The sequence below is a fragment of the Saimiri boliviensis genome, chromosome 11, assembly GCF_048565385.1.
Source record: "Saimiri boliviensis isolate mSaiBol1 chromosome 11, mSaiBol1.pri, whole genome shotgun sequence".
Classification (NCBI taxonomy): Eukaryota; Metazoa; Chordata; class Mammalia; order Primates; family Cebidae; genus Saimiri; species Saimiri boliviensis.
In genome coordinates, this window is record NC_133459.1 from 17,584,495 (window position 1) to 17,601,157 (window position 16,663).

Sequence of the window (16,663 nt, forward strand, 5' to 3'; positions counted from 1 at the left end):
GCGGGGGGAAGAATTTATGGCAAAAATACCAATCTTATATAAACTCTTATAGCACAGGAGAAAAGGGGATCATGTCCTGACTTATTTTATGATGTCAGAATAATGTGAATACCAATCCCTGACAAAGATATCTCAAAGAAAAATTTATAAGCCTAAACTAAAAATTAGCAAATCAGATCATATGATATAAAGGATAACACATCATGACTAAATGTCCACAAGGTAGGTTTAATAATAGAAAAATCAATTAATGTAATCTATAACCTTAAACAAAATAAAGAAGAAAAACCACATAAGCAATTCAACACATGAAACATAAGAAAACGGAAAGCTTAGCCGGGCACGGTGGCTCAAGCCTGTAATCCCAGCACTTTGGGAGGCCGAGGCGGGTGGATCACGAGGTCGAGAGATCGAGACCATCCTGGTCAACATGGTGAAACCCCATCTCTACTAAAAATACAAAAAATTAGCTGGGCATGGTGGCGCTTGCCTGTAATCCCAGCTACTCAGGCTGGGAGGCTGAGGCAGGAGAATTGTTTTTTTTTTTTTTTTTTTTTTTTTTTTGAGACAGAGTTTCGCTCTTGTTACCCAGGCTGGAGTGCAATGGCGCGATCTCGGCTCACCGCAACCTCTGCCTCCTGGGTTCAGGCAATTCTCCTGTCTCAGCCTCCTGAGTAGCTGGGATTACAGGCATGAGCCACCACGCCCAGCTAGTTTTTTTTGTATTTTTTGTAGAGACGGAGTTTCACCATGTTGACCAGGATGGTCTCGATCTCTTGACCTCGTGATCCACCCGCCTCAGCCTCCCAAAGTGCTGGGATTACAGGCTTGAGCCACCGCGCCCGGCCGGGAGAATTGTTTGAACCCAGGAGGCGGAGGTTGCGGTGAGCCGAGATCGCGCCATTGCACTCCAGCCTGGGTAACAAGAGCGAAACTCCGTCTCAAAAAAAAAAAAAAAAAAAAAAGAAAACGGAAAGCTTGAAAACCCCATTTAAGAGCTGGGTGCAGTGGCTCACGCCTGTAATCCCAGCACTTTGGGAGGCTGAGGCGGGCAGATCACTGGGTCAAGAGATCAAGACCATCCTGGCCAATGGTGAAACCCCGTCTCTACTGAAAACACAAAAATTAGCTGGGCATGGCAGCGGGCACTTGTAATCCCAGTTACTCGGAAGCCTGAGGCAGGAGAATCACTTGAACCGGGAGGCGGAGGTTGATGTGAGCCAAGATTGCACCACGGCACTCCAGCCGGGGTGACAGAGTGAGACTCTGTCTTAAAAAAACAAACAAACAAACAAAAAAAACCATTTAAGATAAAAGTCTCCCAGCAAACTAGGAACAGAATTTCCTTAATCTGATAAATATCCATAAAAACCCCTTGCATTAACATCATACTTAATGAGAAAGTATTGATTATTTTCATCCTGAGTTTGGGAATGAGCTAATGTTTATCATCACCACTTGTCAACATTGTACAAGAGGTCCTAGCCAATGCAATAAGGCAAGAAAAGGAAATTAAAAGATATAAAGATTGGAATGAAAAAAATTAAACTGTTATTTATAGGTGACAAGATTGCGGATGCAGAAAATCCACTAGAGTCTATTGTTAGAATAAATAAGTGAGTTGGTGCAGTGGCTCACACCTGTAATCCCAACACTGGGAGACTGAGGCAGGAGGATCACTTGAGGCCAAGAGTTCAAGACCAGCTTGGGCAATACAGTGAGATGCTGTCTTGACCAAAAAAAAAACTAAGCCGGGTACAGTGGCTCACACCTGTTACCCCATCACTTTGGAAGGCCAAAGTGAGTGGATCACCTGAGGTTGGGAGCTCGAGACCAGCCTGGCCAACATGAGGAAACTCCATCTCTACTAAAAATAAAAAAAATCAGCCGGATGCCAGGTGTGGTGGCACACACCTGTAATCCCAGCTACTTGAGAGGCTGAGGCTGAGACATGAGAATCACTTGAACCTTGGAGGTGGAGATTGCAGTGAGCCAAGATTACACCACTGCACTCCAGCCTTGGCAACAGAGTGAGACTCTGTCTCAAAAAAAACAAACAAAAAACATTTAAAAACTGCTGGGCATTGTGGCATGTGCCTAGCTACTCAGGAGGCTGAGGCAGGAAGATTCCTTGGGCCTAGGCATTAGAGGTTGCAGTGAGGTATGATTGTGCTGCTGCACCAGCCTGGGCAACAGAATGAGACTCGGTCATAAAAGAAAACAAAACAAGAAACAACAAGAATAAGTGAACTAAGAAAGATCATCAGATACAAAGTCAAAATAAAAGCAATAATGAGCTCACTAGCAATTAAAAAGTTATTAGGCCAAAGATGTAAGCAGAGCTCAGAGACAAATTTTAGGGAAATGTGAAATTTGAAAAGTTAAGGTCAAGATGTTCTGAAGCCAACTTGACCCTCCAGTTGCTAGGACCTCACAGGGCATTTGGAATAGGAATAAAAGAAAACAATCTTCCTCAAATGGGAAGGTCTTCTCTTTTTTTTTTTTTTTTCTTTAAACCTCCTCTATGGACAGTGGGGAAGGTCTTCATTGAGAAACCTCATAAAAGAACCACAGAAGGCTAAACCCTCACTTTAAAAGTAAACAGTAATAAATGACTTCCCTCACACTCTTCCCTGTACCTACACCCGCTACCCCACCAGGCTAGAAGCCTATAAGAAAAACTACCTATCGTAACACCAAGAACAGGGGAGGAAAAAAATGAACAGCAGCTGAGAATAGAGTCCAGTTTATAGATTTTTTCTTTTTAATACTTTTGTGTCCTATTTAATCAATCTTTGCCAAACCCAAGTTATGAAGACATTTTATCTTTTAAAAGCAGTAAGGTGTTACCCTTTGCATTTACATCTATAATTCAGTTAATTTTTGCATATAAGATCAGGTCAAGATTCATTTTATTCTATGTGAGTTTCCAAATGACCCATTACTATTTATTGAAAAAACCCTCCTTTCCCTCATTGTTCATAAGTGTCACCTTTGTTATAAATCAGATGACCAGGTAGGTGTGAAATTGTTTCTGAACTCCATCCTGTTCCACTAATCTACTTGTCTATCTTCACACCATTATCACACTTGGTCTTAATTACCATAGCTTTATAATAAGCTATAGTTCCGTAAAGTCCTCTAACTTTATTTTCTTCAATATTGCCTAATCCACATAAATGTTAGCATCCACTTGTCAATTTTAACACATAACTCCAGCTAAAATTTAAGACTATATGGATCTATATCAATCTGAAGACAATTATCTTCACAACGAGTCTTTCAATCCATAAACATGACGTATTTCTTGATTTAGTTAGGTCTTCTTTAATTTCTCTTAAGTTGTGCAGTTTTCAGAGTAGAAGTCTTACATATCTTTCAAATTTATTCCTAAGTATATGATGTTTTTTAATGCTACTCAAATAGAGAAAGAAATTTATAAATAATTAAGCACAAGGAACATAAAAGAAAAAGAGATTTTAAGAGACATGAAGAGAATATAATGGTCTAACTTCTATTTGGCTGAAATCCCAGAAAGAGAAGTAACAGAAAATAAGGCAGAAATAATATATGATAAGATTAATAATGAGATTTTTTCCACAATGAAAGACACTAGCGCACATATTCAAGAGTCCCAAAGACTACTAAGCAAAATAAATGTAAAGAAATAAAACACATATCCTGGTAAAACTGCAAAAATAATGACAAGCGAAGATCATAAAAGCAGCAGTAAAAACATTGCTTTCAAAGAAGCAATGGTTAAAATAGGAGGTGATTTCTCACTGGAAATAACAAAAGCCAGGAAATAAGAGAATACCATTTTCAACTGGGGAGGTCGGGAGTGCTGCCAACACAAAATTTTATACCCACCAAAAATACAACCCCAAATTAAGTTAAATAAAGATATTTCCAAACCAACAAAATCTGAGATATTGTAAACCAGGAAACCTCCCTAAAGGAAAATCTAAATGATAAAGTTGAGGAAAAAAATGATCCTGGAAGGGGGTCTCAGAGGTATAAAGAAATATTAGGCATAGAAAATGGTAAACATATGAGTAAAACTTAACACTGATCATATAAACTGTAAAATCCTAAAGGCTTTAATTAAAATTTAAAAAATGAAAACACACAAAAATGATGATTTATATTGAGAAGAAGGAGTAAAGTCTTCTAAGATCCTCATTCAGGAAGAAGATATAGCTATCAGCTAAATTTCATTTTGGATAAGGTAAGTACGCATGTTAAAATGTATAGTATAGGCCAGGCGCAGTGGCTCAAGCCTGTAATCCCAGCACTTTGGGAGGCCGAGGCAGGTGGATCATGAGGTCAAGAGATCGAGACCATCCTGGTCAACTTGGTGAAACCCCGTCTCTACTAAAAATACAAAAATTAGCTGGGCATGGTGGCGCGTGCCTGTAATCCCAGCCACTCAGGAGGCTGAGGCAGGAGAATTGCCTGAACCCAGGAGGCGGAGGTTGCGGTGAGCCGAGATCGCGCCATTGCACTCCAGCCTGGGTAACAAGAGCGAAACTCCGTCTCAAAAAAACAAAACAAAACAAACAAACAAACAAAAAATGTATAGTATAACCATTGAAAGATTAAAAACAGTAAACAACTTCCAAACTTGCAGAGCTGGAGGAAAAAAGGAAAGAAACAGGAACAAACTAGCAAGTCAACTCAAAAGAAGGCCACAAAGGAAAGAAAAGGACACACATAGAACAAATAAGCAGCACAAGGTAATGACAGACATCCCCTCAAACTCTCTTAGCAATCAACACTAATTATAAATGAACTCAGCTGTGTCAATTAGAGACAAAAGCAGAATGGATTGTAAATTTTTAAAGTAAATTAAAAAAAAAAAAAAATGAGAGACCAAGTTAACCGAACACAAGGGAATTAACCAAGAAATCATATAAAGAGAAATGTTAGGCCAGGCGCAGGGACTCATGCCTATAATCCCAGCACTCTGGAGGCTGACTCAGGTGGATCATGAGGTCAGGAAACCATTCTGGCCAACTTGGTGACACTCCACCTCTACTAAGAATACAAAAGAAAAAAAAAAAAAATAGGCAGGTGTGGTGTCATGCAACTGTAATCCCAGCTACTTGGGAGGCTAAGACAGAGCAAGACTCCGTTTCAAAAAAAAAAGGAAAAGAAAAGAAAAGAAAAATGTTAGAAAATTAAAAAAAAAACACAAAACTCTAGCAAAGTATCATCTATTAACAGAACCAGAGAAATTCATCAGAGATACAAGCATCTTACGTTCAACCAGTAGGATACAGGGAACGTGGAAGGCATAGTGGCTTACACCTGTAATCCCAGCACTTTGGGAGGTGGAGGTAAGCGGATCACTTGAGTTCAGGAGTTTGAGATCAGCCTGGGGAACGTGGCAAAAATCCCATCTCTACAAAAAATACAAAAATTTGCTGGGTGTGGTGCTGCACACCAGTAGTCCCAGCTACTCGGGAGGCTGAGGCAGGAGGATCACCTGAGCCTGGGAAGTTGAGGCTTCAGTGAGCTGTGTTCATATCACTGCACTCCAGCCAGGGTGATAGAGAGAGACCCTGTCTCAAAAAAAGAAAAAAAAATTCTGACTTACTCTTTTTGCACTAATATAAGAACTGCTGGCCTCAACAAATTCAACAAACATCGTATCATGAGTCTTTTTTTTAGGTTTTTCTTCTCTTTCTCTAGTTGCCTCTTGGTTAAGAATACATTCACTTCACCAATCTAGTACCAAACCCCACCACAAAATGGAGTAGGATCGTATATATCACTCTCAATTTCAAAATGCTCCACCACTGGTATCTCTAGGCATATGCATGTATTTGCTATGTCTTATTTCTCCTTCACCTTACAAGCGTGCCAAACAAGGAGCACTTCTAGGTTAACTAAAACGTATACTTAAATGTTGAGCTTCCAGCAGTAAAATTTGTAAAGAGGATGCCACATACTGAGTGTATGGATATTGATGAAACTGGAAAGATTTGAATAAGGAAGACATGTTTTTATGATAACCACTTTACAGTTACTAAGGTACTCAGAGCAGCCTTTAGAGAAAGACCACTTTCTATTCTCTCTGTAATTGACTTAAATAATTCTAAGACAAAGACAGACCTAGAGCACTTCCTAAGAAGTTTTAAATTGTTTCATAAGTTTATACCTTTATATTACAAAAGAAATACACTGTTATCACCACTCCACCTCCTGCCACTGATCAGTCCTACTTTTCTTGAAATAGTCTCAGACAGGCAAGCTTCTTAACTGTGAAGGAAAAGGTCTTGACCTGTTGCTAGTGTGGACATCTCCTTCAGCTTCCCCTTCTCCTTCTCCCTCGGAGCCATCTCCCTCCTGGTGCCCAGTGGTGGTGCTGATGGCTCCAGTGCTTGAGCTGACACTTCCTGGTCCAGCCGGATGCCCCTCAGCTGTAGCATCACCATAAGCACTGCTCCGGCCAGACACTAGAGGAAGATGGTTTAAAAAGCACAAGTCAACTCCCAAAGCTTGATGGAACCCAGTGACAACTGGTAGCATTAGAATTTTTTTTCTTATATGTAAAGCTAAGTAAGACTCCCCCAGCACTATGCTAAGTCACTCTCACAGTAGTCATTCACCCTTCCCCAGTACATAAGACCCTCTAAATGAACGATCTTAATCTCTTCTGTAAAAATCGTATCTGACTGCTAACCACAGACTGATATGTAAGGTCAAACCAAAACGGCTTTGTCACGTTCCCTCATTCTAGAGCCTTACCTCATCAGCTAGCAGACTGTGCGGATGGTCTGCTATGTCAACACAACAGATCATTAACAATCAGGCTGCTTAAAAAAACTCTTCCCCAAATAAATAAGGAGCAGAAACCATAGGATAATGGGTTTCAAGGTCACACAATAACTGTTCTAGGCTAATCACGATTTAGAATTATGCACGTAATTGCAGTTTCAGAGTGAGAGGGAAAAAAAGATTTATGCATGTCATCACTTTTTTTCCACTAACAGATAATTAAATGCGTCTGTAAAATATTTCAATACTAACCTCCTGAGCTTAAGCCACTGAACATTTGAAACTCAAAAGTTGAGGCCAAATGAATTCCACAAGACTTTCAATGAGTCTCTACAGCTTTATTTTGTAAAAACCAATCCCAGGACCCAAGCAGAGATTCCTGTTCTGTCCCCACCCTCTGCCCAAGGAGACAGGACCCCCCCACCATGGCACATTACCACTGTGCTCGCCAGCCACTGAGTCCACTGCACTGCCCCCGCTCTCCGAGCCCACACTACCACCATGGTCAGCAGGGGAGGTCCGAAGGGTAGAACCATCTGTCGCTGCTGTGCTGCCCTCGTCGTCTGAGGCTGGAGCTGAGAGAGTAATGAGAGCTGTTACAGGTAAAAAAACAAACAAACAAACAAAAAACCCTTCTTGGGATGAAAGCATCAAACCACATAGTGCATAGGCCACAATGCAGTTTATTTATCCTGTTGTCAAAAAAAAAGGGGAGAGATTTGCTTTGCTGGTTAATCACTAACAGGAACAAACACTATACATGGTGCATTGCAAACAGTACTCAGACAGGAGTGAAGAAAACCCAGTTCACTGGGCATTTCCTTCACTGTTTACATTATGGTGCAAGTAGAACAGTGCAGAGATTCAATGAGAATCTGTGACATGGACGCTGAGTTTCTAGCTAAAACGCTTCATGGTCACCATTGTTTTAGGTGTTACTGACACCTGCTGAGAGATCTGAAACTAGCCATTACCATTTAAAGCATAGAACTCTGAATTTTAATGAGACTTGTTTTGAAATCAGTCAATTTTTGCTTATGCTAGGAAATCATTTAGCATGAGCTCTTGAATCAACTCTGTTTTGGTTTTTTTGGCAAGTGGTCCAGAGGGGAGCTCAATGGGAAATTTCACACCTCCTAATCATCCTCATCAGATGCTAATAATGAAGCAAGGAAATTCCCCAGAGACAGCCACAGCATCCAGGAACAGGGCTGAGCTGAGACAGGAGGAAAATGCTGGATGAGATACATGGAGGAGGAAAGCCAAAACAGCCACAGAGCACAGCAGGAACACGACTGGCACAACACAACAGCAACCTCAGAGCCTGAAATGACAGCAACCAAAGAGACCTGAGAAAAGCAACAAGCCATGGCAGTGGGTGGGGCCGGCCGCTCTCCCCATTTCTTATCTACCCAGGCTGAAACTTCCAAAAGAAAAGAAAAAACAAACAAAAACAAATACAAGGAAGCATCAGTCTAAAAAACTACACATCAACCTTAAATTACTCAGGAGTTGACCAGGTATCTCCATGTGGTCCAACTCTCTATTCAGGAAACATTTCTTTTTTTTTTTTTTTCTTATCAGATTAGGGAAAAGATTGAAAATAAAGAGAAGATGAGTTCTGGGGATTTCCTATAGATTTTGATTGTCCACAAAAACCCTCTCTCTCAAGCTCACAGATCCCTAATCCTTGGTCATACCAACCAAGAATTCTGAAGTACAACCCAGCTTCTTGTAGCTTTCCTTTTATTTGCAAATGAAGAGAAAAAAGGTAAAAGATAGCAGTTCTATTTCTTGTCTCTCTTTTCATATTGTCTAAAATGTTAGCACTCTGACAAAGAATGCTGGAAGCTGCCGTGAAAGCCCTCTAGCTGATCGGCCTGCATGCCGCTCTCTCGGCTTTTCTGTGGGGAAGGAGCTGAAGCCAGGCAGCATGCAAAGTGTGAGGAAGCGGAGCTATGCGTGGCGTGGCCGAGCCACAGCACTACACCCTCCACACCCACGTTTCTAAAGCCAAGGCAGAAGCAGGAAGTCCAGAATGGCCTGTCAAAGCAGCTGCCCATTACACTCTCACAGCAGTGGAAACAAGGCCTGAGGGTCCTGGAGCCCTGAGCCGTGCTCCTTGCTGTGGACAGTTACCTGATGCTGTGGTGTCAGAGAGGGTTCCTGCGTCCAGAGAGGAAGAGCTGGGTGCCTGGCCGGACAGTCCCAGGCTCTGCAGGCCCAGGGCACTGCTGCTGCTGCCTGGGAAACAAGTGGAGAGTGAGCACAACATCCCCTCCAGGTCCCATCCACAGCGCTGCTTTGGCCACCTGCTGCCCTCAAGAGTCTCCAAACACCAGCATGTGACCCCCTCTGGCCTAGAGGAAGTTAGCCAACAGCCACTGTTGTCCACCCACCAAGTTCAGTTACAGAGATGGTGGAATGCTTCCTTCAGCTCAGGCAGGACACAGGCTGGAGGAATCTAAGATTCGAGAGGAAATAACCCAAACTGGCAGAAACTATGAGATTGGCACTCAGACTCAAATTCCCACCGCATCCCTCTCACTCTCCACCTGTATCTCTGAACAGCTCTCACCCAGATCAACCTTTCCCCAAATCTGGGGACAAGCTAAGTCAGCTGGAATCAGTAACTGCCAAACCCTGTTTTCCTGTGCAAGGCCAATGGGCCACTTTGCTCCTGGCATGGCCTTCTACCTTGTTGGTCCTGCTGCAGGCTCAGGGCAATGGCTAGTTCAACCATGGTCTCGTCATCTGCATCAGGCGGGATGTCCAGCATTGGGGGGAAGCCCTCTGCGCCTGCCAGCAGGGCCTCCAGGGGAGAGGGGTTGCCATTGTTGACATTTTCAGCTGTCTCCAGGACCATCGACTCAGACTGCAGAGAGAAAGCTCTGTCAGTGTCCCATGGTAAATGGTAACTTCTGGAAGTCCACTGAATAAGAGCGAGAGGAGAGTTTTGAAGCTCCTCCTCCCCTTCTCCTGCTGCCAGAGACTCACCACCATCTCAAAATCTCCATGGTCCACCTCACTCTGTTCCTGGCTTTCCTGACGGATGTGACCACCATTCGGGATCCCTGATGACTGCATTTTCTCATCTGCATCATCATCGTCATCATCATCCTTGTCTCCTGAGTCAAAGAAACCCCAGTCACCTGAAGGTGCTTGCTTTCCTCCCTTGGCAAATGGTGCGATAAGTCATGTGGCACTAAAAACCCAAGACAAGCTACCAGCTAGCACTCGGCACCACTTCAGCAGGAAAGCTCCAGGGTGCTGTGCTTGCCCTGGTTCTCCTACTTCTTGGACCTACGGCATCTGGGAAGATGGAGTTGGCAGTGACAGCCTGCCCCCAACAGAAATAAAATTTTCCAGCTAGTGAAGGAAACAACCTTGGACTTCAAAGGGATTTACATAAAGCAGAGATATCTAAAACCAGTAGGTCCCACAAGCTCCCACGAACTCTCAAGAGACCTTGGATAAAACAGTAAAAATCATATGACTGTGATCTTTATCTTTTGTCTGTCATGGCAGATTAGAATTTATTTCACTACTTTTTTCTAAAACAACTAGGTCAGTGAGATTGTCATACTATGTAATTACTATGAGAAGACCAAGAATTGAAGCGTAAAACCATTGACTGGAAACCAAGGACACCACTGCAGGCCCTGCCTGTGCCTGCTTCTGTGTGAAGGCGAGAAGGCCTTCTAATAAAGAAGTCCAGGTGAGACTCCTAATTGTCAGAAGAGGACAGAGACCTCACCTTCCACTCAATGGATTGTTAAAGCATGTAAATATGTCGGTTCGAAACAAACTATCTCCACTCCAGGTTCTTGCCGGAGAAAAGAGCCACAAATTGCTGCCTAACCCAAAAGCTTAGACAAGATAAATGATATTCAAGGAAGATAGTCTGAAAATCACAAAGTTGTGTACATTCCTCTAGACGTGCACTATCCCAGCCACATGTGGCTACTGAGCACTTAAAACATGGCTAGTCTATAAGATGTGCCACTAGCGTAAAATATATTCTAGATTCCCAAGATGGTACCAAAACGGGCAAAATATTTCACTAATAATTTTTTATAGTAACAATATGTTGAAATAACATTTTTAATATACCAGATTAAATAATTGGTAAATCAATTTTACTTTTTAACTCTTTATAATATTGCTATTAGAAAATTTAAAAGTACAGGCCGGGCAGTGGCTCACATCTGTAATCCCAGCACTTTGTGAGGCCAAGGCAGGCGGATCACTTGAGGTTAGGAGTTCAAGACCAGCTTGGCCAACATAGTGAAACCCTGTTTCTATTAAAAATACAAAAATTAGCTGGGCGCAGTGGCTACGTGGGAGGCTGAGGCATGAGAATTGCTTGATCCTGGAAGGCAGAGGTTGCAGTGAGCCAAGATCAAACCATTGCACTCTAGCCTGGGCCACAGAGTGAGACAGAGGAAAAAAACAAAAAATAAAAATAAAAAAAGAAAATTTTAAATGAAAATAGTGACTCAGTATCATCATACCCAGTGAGTCACTGAAAAAAAAAAATGTATATAGTGACTTTCATTTGAAATTTACTTCTACATCAAACCAAGTAACCAGAATTATATCACTGTTACTTAGACACCTGTTAGAATTGCTTTTACTGAATTGTAAAATGTTATGCTGTTGACTGTGCCCAAGTGTATCATAAGTGAAATTCCTGTGAAATCTGCTATCTAACTTATAGTAGGTAAGTACGCTAAGGATTCTGCCCCTTTGGCAACAAAATGGACATTTAATGAAGATCTTCTACGCCAAGAAAAGTTAAGTTTTTGTTTTGTCTTTGGTCATTGTGATTTTATTTTTGATCTGGCTCCTAGGAAGCTTTCAGCCAAATATAAGGCCCTCACCTAACAACCATGCAGGACCTTGTCATATGGATTTTCTGTATCTTGATTTTACCACGGTATTTTTATTTTCCCATGGCCTTTGATCTTTATTTTATTCTATTTACTATATAAATTTTGAGGTGCCACCTTAAATTCCTTATGGGGTAAGGTAGGATTAGAAAAAGAAAAACATATAAACAAAAGTCTCCAGGACCCTGGTCAACATAAGCAGCATGTCTAATGCTACTGTACCTCCCTCTCTCCCCTCCTCCCAAATACAGGCTCAAGCCTAAATCCAGACTTCACATTACCCATTGGAGTGTTGCTTCGAGGGGAAGAGGGTAAAGTCACATGTCTCCGTTTGTTCCTGGGCCTTAGGACTCGAATGAGAGCTTGTTTACAAGAGAAGCTCACAGCAGGATCCTGAAGTTTAAAAGAAAACTGTCATGCTTTGGTTTCATATTATTCATGAAACTCTCTATAGAACACTTTCCTTTCCTGGCCACTCACTCACACGCATGTGGAATACCTCACTACTCTCACCTGCAACCCAGCTGACCAAGTTCAGCAGGTTAAGTTAATCCCCTCTTCCTGATCTGGCACACATAAAAGCCATTCGCTAACTTCCTGTCTCTCAGTTCCTGGTGTTATAAACTGGCAGATCATTTGCTCCTGAAGCCACTTTGGCTCCGTACAAATGTTTTTGGCTTTTTATCAGATGAACAGGCCCCCAGTGCGCATCTTAGCTCTGTGCTGAAATCAGTAGTTTTAATACTTTGCTTCTGTGAGAGGGTCACTGGAAATAGAAATCTTGATGTGCTACATTCATTCATGCCCTCATTTAAGTCACAATTCAATGAGTTACCTAGCACTTACTACGTAGCAAGCAGCTAGTCTCTGGTGATTCAGCACTGAACAAGAAAGACAAAGCCCATCCCCTTTCCAAATCATTCTCTTCCATGGAGTAAGATCTTAAAGCTTTTATAGATATTTGAAACTTAATTCCCTTCAGCTTCCTTTAAATCTATTTTATCTCATTAGTTTAACAAACTAAAAACAATTTTCCAGACATTCCCTGGCTGTGGAGAGCTATCTGGGATCCTGATGCTACGTACAGGGCACAAGAGCATCTGCATGTAGATCTTGGATGCTGTGTTGATACAATCCAGCTCACAGGTACAGTAGCCATGGATGATGTCCACCAGAGCATTGACAGTTGCTTCAATATGAGTTAGGCCTAAAGGGGAAACAAACATTATTTGAAAATCTGGAGGAAAAAACTCTTAATTACTTCAGAGTCTGAGACAAAAGTGTAACTTTTTATATCTCCACATAAAAGGTCATGCAAACAAAATGAAAAACACACACACACACACACACACACAGTAGCCTGAATGTGTTACTTGTGATTTGTTTCATTAACAGTTTCCTCATTTCCCAAATTGTCCTCAAAAGCCTTTTCAGACATCTTGAGTCACAGAAATAAGTAGCTGTCCACACCCTCTGGATATCAAAAGATAAGGCAAGGAAATACGAAGAGGAAGGCAGACACTCAACGTCCCCTGCTATCCCCCAGCCTCAGGTGATGATAAAACATGACCTTGACATGCCTTCTAGGTTTACCACCCACATGTCCTCCAAACATAAATGAACGCTAGGATCATCCTACCTTTCTGTTTTACTATTCAGACTCTTACCCTTCCACCTGAATTTTCAATAGTGTAAGAAGTTAGAGACCAAATAACTTAGACATAAAACAGATACTTTTGCTTTTTGAGCTGGCTTTAAATCAAGTTTTCAAAGATTTTTTAAATCAGTTATAAGCCACTGAGGACATACACACACAGTGCCTCTTTATGCAAAATATTCAACCCCGATGAAAAGATATAGTACAAGAAAATGCCACTCTGCTACACTGGTAAATTCCTGTCTCAGGAACACTGCATTTATCTCACAGACTTCTATTCCCCAGTTATGAATTCTGGAAGAAACGGATTATGAAGAACGAAGGCTAATGGCTAAGGGTCATAGCTGTTCAAAGACAGACCTTACCTCAGGCTTCATTACCAAGATTCAAGTAGCTCTTTTAACATACCTGGAAGGCAGGCAGGTGCCAAGAAGGCATTCTTCGGTTTGGATGCATGGAGTTTCCAGAAGTGGTTCACAAGCTGGGTGATGAAACTACAGCAATCTCCTTCCAGCTGCTTCTGCGGTTCTTTCCCCTCATCCATTCCTTCTAAGCAGGAGAAAGAAAATTATCAACGATGGTAAATCTGAGATGGAATTTAATTTGTTTTAAGGTTAACTCAGGTCAAGGAAGCTTGCCTGGGGAGGGAGTTTCAAGTGGGGCCCCAATCAATATGCCAACTATCCCTAGATTCCAGCAGGCACATCTAGGAAAAAAACAGTCTGGGAAAGGAATATCGCAGAAAACATTGTATGTTAGAATTAAGTCAAAGGGGGAGCATTTAGGATGTTTACAGCAGATTCAAAGATCTCAGTTCCAACTGTTCAACTTCTAAACCCTAGGAGAACATCTGAACATTCTAGAGATTTCTCTAGAATAATTCTGGGATTGTAGTATTTAAAGGAGGAACAGGATAATGGTGGCATATGGGAGCATGTAAATAAGAGAATTCTAAAGGCAGCAATTAACTATTTGACAATGACAAAACAGGTTTGCCACCCAGCCAACATAAGAAGAGATGAGGAAACAGCACTAAGCACTGAGAAAGCTGCTACACATATTAATAACACTGATAAAAGAACAGCATGAAAGCGAAAGATAAGCCACAGTTGCTTTAAAGCGACCAGAGCCCAACCAAGCTTAGCTTTACCCCAAAGCTCCTAAGAGGTCATAACTTCAAAGACAGATTATATCTGATGTCTAGAACATAAATAATCTCGAGAATAATCAAAAGGATAAGCACTGGAAAAAGAACGTGTTTAAAATGGTACAATCCCAATAACAAAAGGCCCTATCAGGTATAAAGACCAGGAAACAAAATCCCTGTCTCTGAGCATGCAGTCAGTCAGAGGCCAGTAAGAACAGTAAGAATGAGAGGGTAAATTCAGTGTATGAAGCAGATCTCAGGATCACGGCCAGAGGCCAAGTTCACCTGTTTCCGTCTGGGGCAGCTTTGACTCCGTAAAGTGGACAAGGTTGTTGGGGCGCATGATGGCAATGGAGCGAGCTGTGATCACTAGCCTCTGGAACACCTCGGGGTCCAGATCCTTCCCTTCTTTACTGGATGTGTTGAGACACTGCACAGCTTTGCTCAGCAAGGCCTGATCCTATAGAACAACAGGGCGACAAAGGGTCAGCCATAAGCAAGAGCTAGGTACGAAAGCAAAGAGGAGAGAAAAGCTCGCAGATCATCGGGATTATTACCTCCTCTCAAGAGAACAGGCCGATGACCACCAACCACCTACAAAAAAAATCTTCAAAGCAGCCCCATATAAAGTTTCCTAATACATAAAATATTAATGTCATTAAAAAATAAAAATCCTGCATTATCAAAGTCTGATGGGAAAATTCGAATCTACTCAGTTCTCCAGACTGCCAGATTTCTTTCTCCTACAGTAGAAGAGTCATTTCTTAGCAAAATCGTATTACCCAAGGACTACGATTCCAAAATTGCCTTTCCTTGAGAGGCTCAGCAGTTTAAACTCACACTTCTCAGTTCCCTGGGTTGGAGGCACAGAAGTTAACCAAAGCTCTGGGCTGACGGCTTCTCTCAGAGCCCTTCTTCCTCAGGGGTCTGAACTGTCATCTTTTTGATCTATAGAAATAGGCCCAATTTGTCTCCTTTGGCAATACCTTTCTTTCACAGGTGACATCCTCCTTCCCCAGATTTTCCCTTCAGAGGCACTCCAACCACTATTCAACACTTGTCTCACCAACAAGTGCAGTACATCTTTCGTGCTGTGGCACGGCTGAAACACTAGCAGTCTATCTCCTGAGGGACTCCCTCACCTCACCCTTTCCCAGTGAGAAGGCTACACACACTCAACGGCCTTCCCTCTTTTTCTTTTCTTTTTTTTTTTTTTTTTTTTTTTGAGACAGAGCCTTGCTCTGTCGCCAGGCTGGAGTGCAATGGCGTGATCTAGGCTCACTGCAACCTCCACCTCCCGGGTTCAAGCTCCACCTCCCGGATTCTCCTGCCTCAGCCTCCCGAGTAGCTGGGATTACAGGCACATGCCACCATTCCCAGCCAATTTCTGAATTTTCAGTAGAGACAGGGTTTCACCATGTTGGCCAGGATGATCTCGATCTCCTGACCTTGTGATCCGCCCACGTGAGCCTCCCAAAGTGCTGGGATTACAGGCGTGAGTCACCGCACCCAGCCCCCTCCCTCTCTGTCTTAAGTCTTGCCGATCCTGTTAGAGTGACAGAAAAATATGTACAAACCAGGGGCCCAGTTGCTGGCTTCTCCTCAGTTTTGAGTGGCACTTGTGAATTTCTCAGGAGAAACTCTAGACAATGTGGGTGTAATCTGAATGCTATCCTCCACCTTACTTTGCTGTGCTGTTGCCTTACCGTGAAAAGCTAACTTATTTGATTCTCTGTTGGCAATGCAATTCCCTTTCCTACACAGGCATCTCTGAGAGAACAGTTACCTTGTGGCTGTGGTAGGCCGAGCGGCTGGTGTGCAGGCTAGCCAGAAGGCTCTTGGATTGCTGCTGGACGCTGGCAGGTGCCGGCAGGGACAACAGCAAAGTGGCTAGCTCCTGAGCGGCATTCTTGTTTCTCTCCTGAAGCAAAAGACAGCAGGGTTATCACTAGTCCCACCAACTCAAGGCAGAATGAACTAACTACACTCTGCCTGCCACTTCCTTCCTTCTAGGCCACCAGGGCTCGGTTATGCTCCATGGACTGCAAAGAGAAAAAAATAAAGTTTCAGAAATGATAATCCTCCTTCCTAGCAGATGAAGAAATGGAATCCAAGCTCGTGATTCCCAGAACAGTATTCTTTCACCAGCACACATCCTATTCTATGACACACGCTCAATACGGG

At 42.4% G+C, this 16,663-nt stretch overlaps 1 protein-coding gene across 6 annotated transcripts in view; it reads right to left on the reverse strand.

Moving 5' to 3' along the window:
* UBR4 (ubiquitin protein ligase E3 component n-recognin 4) overlaps nucleotides 1-16,663 on the reverse strand; it is a 141,478-nt gene that overhangs the window by 60,081 nt on the left and 64,734 nt on the right. For 2 of the 6 annotated variants that reach the window (XM_074380168.1, XM_074380167.1), the window contains 11 exons: nucleotides 16,266-16,400; nucleotides 14,765-14,939; nucleotides 13,971-14,054; nucleotides 13,741-13,881; nucleotides 12,761-12,882; nucleotides 11,957-12,068; nucleotides 9,781-9,911; nucleotides 9,481-9,658; nucleotides 8,923-9,027; nucleotides 7,221-7,358; nucleotides 6,287-6,461 (listed from right to left, as the gene is read on the reverse strand). In XM_074380168.1, coding sequence (XP_074236269.1) covers nucleotides 6,287-6,461; nucleotides 7,221-7,358; nucleotides 8,923-9,027; nucleotides 9,481-9,658; nucleotides 9,781-9,911; nucleotides 11,957-12,068; nucleotides 12,761-12,882; nucleotides 13,741-13,881; nucleotides 13,971-14,054; nucleotides 14,765-14,939; nucleotides 16,266-16,400 — 1,496 coding nt within the window. The remainder of the gene's footprint in view (nucleotides 1-6,286; nucleotides 6,462-7,220; nucleotides 7,359-8,922; nucleotides 9,028-9,480; nucleotides 9,659-9,780; nucleotides 9,912-11,956; nucleotides 12,069-12,760; nucleotides 12,883-13,740; nucleotides 13,882-13,970; nucleotides 14,055-14,764; nucleotides 14,940-16,265; nucleotides 16,401-16,663) is intronic. The other 4 variants (XM_003934946.4, XM_010345519.3, XM_039473494.2 and 1 more) reach the window with 3 other exon arrangements.